This window comes from Pangasianodon hypophthalmus, chromosome 13, assembly GCF_027358585.1.
Source record: "Pangasianodon hypophthalmus isolate fPanHyp1 chromosome 13, fPanHyp1.pri, whole genome shotgun sequence".
NCBI lineage: Eukaryota > Metazoa > Chordata > Actinopteri > Siluriformes > Pangasiidae > Pangasianodon > Pangasianodon hypophthalmus.
The window spans coordinates 1,603,778-1,613,263 of NC_069722.1; the positions used below are offsets into that span (position 1 = coordinate 1,603,778).

Consider the following 9,486-nt stretch of genomic DNA (forward strand, 5'->3'; position numbering starts at 1 on the left):
ACTGAATCACATAGAATGAACCTGAGTTATACAAATCAAATAAGTGTATAATCATTCTATATATATTTCTGAATCAATCACAGGAATCACATTAAAACACACTAAATAAATAACACTGAATCAAACTAAATCATACAAAATCAGTTACACTGAACCACACTGAATCCCATTTAATCCTACCAAATGGATTCACACTGAATCCCAATGAAACACAATGAATTAGATTGAATGACACTAAATCACGCACACAAAATCACACTGAATCAGTTGATTGAACTCCACTGAATCAGTCACACTAATTAATACTGAATCATACTGAATCATTAGATTAAAAAACACTGAATCATTTAGACTAAATCACACTGAATCATTAGATTGGACAACACTGAATCTTACACACTAAATCACACTGAATCAATAGTTTGAACTACACTGAATCAGTCACAATAATTAATACTGAATCACACTGAATCATTAAACTAGACAACACTGAATCAGTCACACTAAATAATACTGAATCACACTGAAATAATAGACTGAACAAAACTGAATCAATCAGAATAAACCAGACTGAATCATTACATTCAATTACACTGAACTATTTACATTAAATCACACTGAACTAGTGAATCATTAGATGGAATGACACTGAATCAGTCACACTCAATCAAACTGAATTAGTATATTGAACTACACTGAATCAGTAACACTAAATCACATAAATCACACTGATTCATTAGATTAAATGACACTGAATCAGTAACACTAAATCACATAAATCACACTGATTCATTAGATTAAATGACACTGAATCAGTAACACTAAATCACATAAATCACACTGATTCATTAGATTAAATGACACTGAATCAGTAATACTAAATCACATAAATCACACTGATTCATTAGATTAAATGACACTGAATCAGTAATACTAAATCACACCAAATGACGTACTGAATCAGTCACACTAAATCACACTGTATATGTGTATGTGTAATGTACATGTGTGTGAGTGTGTATGCTTGTGTATAAATGTGTGTGTGTGTGTGTGTGCAGGCCGGGTTCCATCGGTTCACAGGGTGCGGCTCCGGCTCAGCGAAGGCGTCTGTACAGTGCCGTGCCGGGGCGAGTGTTTGTGGCTACGCGCTCACACACAGCACAGGGCGAGCGTGAGATCAGCCTCAACAAGGGAGACAAAGTCAAAGGTGTGTGTGTGTTTACATATAAACAAAAAAAAACTTTTGAGTACTGTATTATGGTCAGTGATAATGTCACTAAATGTGTATGTGTGTATATCTCTGTGTGTTTCCTCAGGTGTGGATAAACGTTGTCTGTGTATGTATTCTGGTGCCATGCGTCTGTGTGTGTGTGTGTGTGTGTGTGTGTGTGTGTATACACATGTGAGAGAAAGGTGTATGAAACGTTTTGCATGTGATGCAGAGGTGCACTCACACCTGCTTGGGATCTGCACGTAGGTTGTGTGTGTGTGTGTGTGTGTGTATGTGTGTGTCCTTTATGTCCTATGTATGTTCACATATGTATGGATTTGTATGATTCTGTGAATGCTCATGTATTTGTTATTTTGGCACTGCTCACACACACACACACACACACACACGTTTCTCTCTGTGTGTTTTCTCTCAGTACTGAGTGTTGGAGAAGGTGGATACTGGGAGGGGACGGTGAGGGGACGGACCGGTTGGTTCCCCTCGGACTGTGTGGAGGAGGTGGCAGCTCGCAGCCTGGAGCACCGCACAGGTGAGGAACACACACACACACACACACACACACACACACACATTATTCCCTAACAGTTATATTTATTAAGGGTTTTAACAGAGACACGTCCTTTTTGTCCTGATGATAGTGAAATGACTATGATGGTGTTTATATGTCTTATATAGTGCATAAGTCAAGTATGTGATCTGAGACACATCCATAAATGTCCTGAAGATGGTGGCCTATATAGTTAATAGGGGAGTGTGTGTGTGTGTGTGTGTGATTTGGCACACATCTTCAGTGGACTGATAATAGTGGGATGCTTTTAACTCTATTGCAACAGAATGATAAACAAACAGTGTTGTGTGATTGTGAATTTGGTTCCCTATACTTGTGGGAGAAGTGAGTAAGGGCTCCTTGTAATTGACCACAGTGTAATGCTAGTGAACAGCGGTAACGCCCTCACACTGCTCTGGAAGTGCTACTTCACACTGAGTAAACTCAGGCAGAAGAGAGAGAAACTTCAGACCTTGTTCAGACACACACACACACACATTCTGACCCGTAATCATGTGGGTGCCGCTGTGTGTGTGTGTTGCAGACAGCCGTAGCGAGAAGACCAAGAGACTTTTCCGTCATTATACTGTGGGATCATACGACAGCTTTGATGCACCCAGGTAAGGCCCGATTGCTACACACACACACACACACACACACACACACACACACACACACGCACAGTACTAATTTTGGCATAAAATGTTCATCGTTACATATAAACTCAGCAATGCTTTTTATGTTAGAACCATTTGTTGTTGTTTAATGAGCTTCACAGGATGCACAGATCATGTGATCATGTGATCATGTGACTTTGACATCCATGAACATTCATATAAAAGTCCTTGGCTCTGATCGGATCGTAGTGAATGAATCCGATCTCGTAAGTGCTGGGCGTAGGTGTACCTCAGGGATGTGTTTTAAGTCTGCTAATTATTCACTTTGTATCATTTTTTGGTCAGAGTGAGCTGAATTAATTACTTGAATTGAACAAATTTACTGTAAAGTGCAACAATCCACTGAATGTCAAGTTCTTATTTAAAGATAAAAATTAACCTTTGGAATGAGAACTGGTAACTTCCTGAACTATAATTGTAAATATTACAAATTGCTTCAGCCTCAGATCAATTAACAAACAATGTGCCTCATTCGTCAAGCTGGATATGAATAGATTTATCCGTAAATCATCTGTACGAGCATTTACAGCAGACGTTTGGTGTTCATGAAAATCCTGTAAATTCAGTAAAATGTTCTTATCCTACTCATGCTTCTGAATGTGTGTAAATTTACTCACAAGAAGACTAACTAATGTAAACCTGGACTTGATCGACTTCAGATCATATAATCTGCATGGACTACTGCACTTTTATATCTGGAATATATGGTGGAAATTGTTTAATGGCTTATTTTATTATGTTTACAGCATGTTTCCAGAGCCTTTACCCTGATCGTTCATTTCGTGTTCCCAGCTGTCTGTGCACTTTACCTTTTATGGAGTTTTGTGGGCGTCACTAAATGCAAACGAGCCATGTCAGGAACACGCTTTGCGCTTTACGGCTGATGAGCATACACACGCAAGTATGAAGAAAATCAGCATTTCTGAAACTTTTGTAAATCCAGGAGAACATTTTAGTTTGGTTTGGCTTACACAAACATTACTAAAAGATTGAAAGTTTATGCAGACGGTTTATGCAGTTGCTAACATTATACATATGCTATTAGACAGTGTGTAAAGTAAGTAAATAAATAAATTTAAAAAATCAAAAAAAGGAAGAAAATGAAATACGTAGGCAATAAAGTGGGAAAATGATCCTTAACATGTAATAAATGTCACTTAAAAGTGGAGCGTGATCTTAATAAAGTAACGAGATGAGATGAGACAAGACAAGACAGAGACAAGTAAAATAATTAAATAAATACTGCATCCTAAATATTTAGTTATCAGGTGGACAGGCTGATAGCAGTAGGTATGAAAAAGACCTCTTGGTTTATTAATTTTAAAAAATCTGTTACATATGTTAGCTATTTTGTTAAAGTTGCTTACAGTGAATTAAAGCTGACGTTCGTGGATTGTTCATCATCTAATTTTAGTTATGGGAGCAATATTAGAACAGGTTTAACACCGCGCTCTTCAGTGTTGATTACGTCTAATACTTCTATAGGTGCGTAAACGAGTTCATCTATAAATCTGTTAAACAATAAAGTCCCATGTTCAATCATTTACTCTAATACAATACTAACATCAATTTTCGCCTTTATTAGCAAGTAGCCATCTTATTATAGCCATCCTCCATGTGACATGCTTAAGAAGTTGTTATCTTGATCACAAAACACCACGTGACAGCAAACAATAACAGTTTCCTCAGAAAATATTTTCAATTAAAAAGGTCCATTTTCATTATTTCCCACCACAATTTCAAGAATAAACAAACAAATATGAATAAATAGATGTTGTGAAGCTTATCTGTATGTAACACATCACTGCCTTTAATCGTTTTGCAAAGCTGAGAAGATTCTTAATCAGGACACGACTCAGCGTCTCGGCCTGCATTACCCGCTCGTTGTTCTCCTGACTGCAGGGAAATCGTTGCAAATGCGTGTTGTAACATCAAACTTGACTTCCTGCTTCAGGCACGCTGGGTTGGAGGAAAAGCTCGGGCAGGTGGGACACATCGATATTATACACACCACAGAGTGGAAATACTACACAAATGACATCACTGACTATAAACAGCATGAAACCTAGGACCTGAAAACATTTTTAAATGGAGATATGTACAGATCCAGAATATGAAACAAAGGCAAGAACCTGCATTTCTTCCGGTTACTGATTTAACAGAAGTTGGTAAATATCACTAAGTATTTCCATTTTTTCCCCAGAAAATTATCAAAAGCTTTGTAACATCATTTTTGATCACTAGGCCTTGTTTTTTTAAGTGAGAGACACAAAGTTAACTAGAGTACCCCAGTTCTTCAATGTCATCTCACACACACACACACACACACACACACACACACTTCCCTATTTTCTATTTTTACAATTTTTCCCATTATCTTTTCCCTATTTTTGGCTTTATTGCTCCTCCCATCTCATCGCGCTCTCTCTCCCTCCATCTCTCTGCCCCTCGCTCGCTCTGGTTGTTCCTCTCACTTTCCTCACCCCCTGTACTTTTTTAATTTTCTCTCTCTCGCCTGGTCTCCCCCACCGGCTCTCCATCTGGAGGTCAGATGATCAAGGGCACTCGAGAGGAAGGGTGGAGAGAGGGACAGACCGAGAGGAAAGAAGAGAGCGCTGTAGATGGATAAAGATGAAATTAGAGGGTGGAGTCAGACAGAAGTAGGGAAAAGTATGGTGTGAGAATGAGAGACAGGAAGTGATATGAATATTACTACTGATAATAAATAAATCACAACAATGATAATAATAAGAACAACCACAATAATAAACAAAACAACAATAGTCCTACTACATTACCTCCTATTATTATTATTATTATTATTAATAATAATAATAATAATAATTAGTACCATTAATAGTACTACAACAACAATACTACCCCTACCACCACAACTACTGTTTCTACTGCTACAACTACTACTACTATTAATAATAATAATAATACTAATAATGACACTATTACTAATTGTAATATCAATAATACTATTGCTATACTAATATTCTTACACCAGTTACTATCCTATTATGATTATACTAATACGATACTACTTATAATAATCATCAAACGAGCAATACTGATGCTACTTCACCTAAAAGTACTAATCCTAATACTAAAAATTCTAATACTACTCCTATTACTCCTACTACAATCATGCTATCTGTATTACTAAAAATACTGATCAGGATACTAATGAGGATGCTACCACTACTACTACTACTACTGCTAATAATAATAATAATGATAATAATAATAATAATAATAATAACAATAATAATAATAATAATCCTTCATCATCATCATCATCATCATCATCGTCAAAAGACTAATAGTCTATTGTTACTTCAGCTACTAGTACTGATACTAATAATATTATTGATACTCCTACTATTACTACTACTAATAATGCTACTATTTCTAACAGTAATATCAACAATACTATTATCATACTAATGCACTAATACTAATAACTATACTCTTGATACTCTACTAATAAGAGAATTAATAGCTGTGATAGCTCCTAGCTGATAGTTAGGCATTGGACTACATATTGGAAGGCCGTGAGTTCAAATCCCAGCACAGCAAGCTGCTCCTGCTGAGCCCTTAACCCTTAAAAAATGAGATAAATGTGTAGTGTAATGTCCTTTGACTTCTGTAAGTCGCTCTGGAGAAGGGCATCTGCTAAATGCCATACATTACATAAATGTGTATCCTAATGCTCTACTGTGACTAATACTGCTCCTTATTTAATTACACTTCCTACAACCGATACTAATACTATTCCTGTCACTCGAGTGTTGGTCTTTAGTTGGCTACAATACTATTACAATACTATTATTAATACCCATAATATAGAATGAATAGTATATGAATTAGTATTAGTAATAGTAATCAAAGTCCAACACTTTCAACTCCAAATTCTTATCTTAATCCTAATGTTACTATGACGACGACTACTACTACAACTACTACTAACAGTAATATCAATGATACTATCACTATACTAATATACTGATACTAATTACTGGGTCCCTGGAGGACTAGTGGTTAGACCACAGTGCTCTCACCGCTGCAGCCCGGGTTCGATTCCTGGACAGGGATCCGACCCCAGCCACTGCGGATGCGCGCAACAGTGCGCTCTCAGTGCTGGTCCCAAGCCGGGATAAAATTGGGGAGGGTTGCGTCAGGAAGGGCATCCGGCATAAAAACTGTGCCACATCAAACACACAGACCAACGATCTGCTGTGGAGCAGCTGAAAGAGGAACAACAACATACTAATTACTATACTATTAATACTATAATAATACAACACTACTACTACTACTAATCATCCAAAGAACAATACTCAGCTACAAATACGTATTCTATTAATACTAATTACTATACTATTAATACTATAATACAACACTACTACTAATCATCCAAAGAACAATACTCAGCTACAAATACGTATTCTATTAATACTAATTACTATACTATTAATACTATAATCATACAACACTACTACTAATCATCCAAAGAACAATACTCAGCTACAAATACGTATGCTATTAATACTAATTACTATACTATTAATACTATAATCATACAACACTACTACTAATCATCAAAAGAACAATACTCAGCTACAAATACGTATGCTATTAATACTAATTACTATACTATTAATACTATAATAATACAACACTACTACTACTAATCATCAAAAGAACAATACTCAGCTACAAATACGTATGCTATTAATACTAATTACTACTACTAAAAAAACAGTAGTCTACTGCTACTTTAGGTACCAGTACTGATATTAATAATACTGATCCTACTACTACTACTACCACCAATAATGATAATAATAATGACAATAATAATAATATCCCTATTACTAAGGATACTGCTCAGAGCAATACTACCACTTATAATAGCAGTAATATTAACAATAACAATACTATTCAACTGCAATTACTGGTACTAATAATACTAATACTGATGCTACTACAACTACTAGTACTACTACTGTGACTACTACTAGTATGATTACTACTGCTACCACTAATAATAATAATATTAATAATAATAATAATAATAATAATAATACTGCTTTCTCTATTAATAATAGTCCTAATCAGAGTACTACTACTTACAGAGTAATACTTACATTAATAATATTATTAACAATACTATTACTATACTAAAATACTGTAACTACTCTATGCTATTAATAGTTTATTAATACAATACAACCAAATTTAATCAAAAGACTAAAGACTACTTCACCTACAAAGACTGATACTAATAATACTAATACTGATGTTACTGTGACTGAGGAAATGACTCAATTACAATTACACACGTTTTCTAGTCTGTTAATGTGAAGCGTCCGCCGTACAAGTCCCTGTGAATGAGCTGTTACCATAGAAACGATAACGTATTAGAACCAGCGCATTAATACTAACCTGCGATTTGCAGCTGCACTACTGTCAGAGCTGCTGTTTTAGAGAACTAATCAACACCTTGTGACCAATCGGAATGGAGAATTCAGCAGCGCTGTGGTGTAAAGCCTATCGGAGAGTTGCATAAAGATCAGCACACGCAGCAGGGCGAGCAGGCCTGCATGCCATATGCATGGACACACTCTGGCACTGATGCAAGCATGGACACACACATTCTAAACATGCACATACACCTTCTGCCACTAATCCACCCTCCCTTAGTTCTCTCTCTCTCTCCCTCTTTCTCATTGTTTTGCATGTGCTGTGAACTCGCTATGATGTGATGTATTGAGCAGAAACAGAAAAAAGCGAGTGTTCGTCAGTGGATGTTCAAGACGATGATGTGATAGCGAGTGAGAGTGAAGGAGAGGGAGAAAGCAAAGGAGGAAGGGAAGGAGGGAGGGCGGGAGGTAGGAATAGAGAGAGGGATCAAGCAAGAAGAACAACATCGCCACGTTAGGAAAGCAGCGCTGACGGAGATGATGTGAGTCCTGCTCTTCTCCAGCTCTACGTCCTCCTCTCTCTCTCTCTCTTTCTCTCTCTCTCTCTCTCTCTCTCTCTCTCTTTCCCTGTGCTGCTCATCCATCTCCGTCTCCGTTCCTGTCGTTCCTTTGAGGGTGGTTACGTCTACCTGTTTCCTGTCGATCCATTTTCATTCATGCCTTCTGCTTTGTTTACGGACGTCGCAGGTTGTGCTGGTAGGGGGAGGGATCTGTGTGTGTGTGTGTGTGTGTGTGTGTGTGTGTGTGTGTGTGTGGCGTAGAAGAAATGTGGAGTTCAGATGCAAGTTGCGAGTGTAACGTGGGCGTCAGGGGGTGGTGGTGTGCACATCAGGTCATTAAAATAACTCTGTAAAGAGAAAGTTTAAAGGACGAAAGGGAACGAGGAGGAGGAGGAAGAGGAGGAGGAGGAAGAGGAAAGGTCAGGTGGACAGACGGCAGGAAGAGAAAGCAGATGGGGCGGAGAGACACATGGAGGAAAATAAACAACAGGTTTTGGATGAGCACTTCATTAGCTCAGGATTTGATTCGGGAAACTTTGAAAGTCACCGGAGAAACAATGTCCACACAATGTCTGTGCAGTGGAGAAATCGAGCCTTTTAAACACGGACGTAAAAAAGTCTGAGCTCAACGTAAAAATGATTAGTATAATTAACATGCTGGTTTAAAGGTGCAGTTCGCAATATTCTAATAATCCTACAGCTTTCCAGAAACTGGAGAAAATCACAATATTGCAGAGTGATGAATCCTGACACTTTCAGATACATCTCAGTCTTCTGTTTTGATTTTTTTTTTCCTGCAAGCCAACACGAACAGAACTGTCCAGTCCCGCCCTTTTTACCTTAAAAGGCAACTCACCACACAAACTTGTTGACGTTTTCGTTTTTCTCCCAGGCAGCAGAATTGATACGAATTCTGATGAGTGAAGGAGATTTGATTAGATTTTGTTCATTTAAATTTATCAAGTGACACACAGTGTTATGAACTTTAAAAATATTTTTGGGTTGGAAAAATTTTTAGCTCCGCCCCCAGTATGAAAAG

The 9,486-nt window shown here is 37.3% G+C and overlaps 1 protein-coding gene across 1 annotated transcript in view; it reads left to right on the forward strand.

Annotated features, from left to right (window-relative positions):
* The window catches only part of shank1 (SH3 and multiple ankyrin repeat domains 1), a 120,058-nt gene that overhangs the window by 79,092 nt on the left and 31,480 nt on the right, over positions 1–9,486 (forward strand). Inside the window, exons 13-15 of the mRNA XM_053239232.1 lie at positions 1,059–1,207; positions 1,647–1,760; positions 2,323–2,398. Of these exons, the coding sequence (XP_053095207.1) occupies positions 1,059–1,207; positions 1,647–1,760; positions 2,323–2,398 (339 nt within the window). The remainder of the gene's footprint in view (positions 1–1,058; positions 1,208–1,646; positions 1,761–2,322; positions 2,399–9,486) is intronic.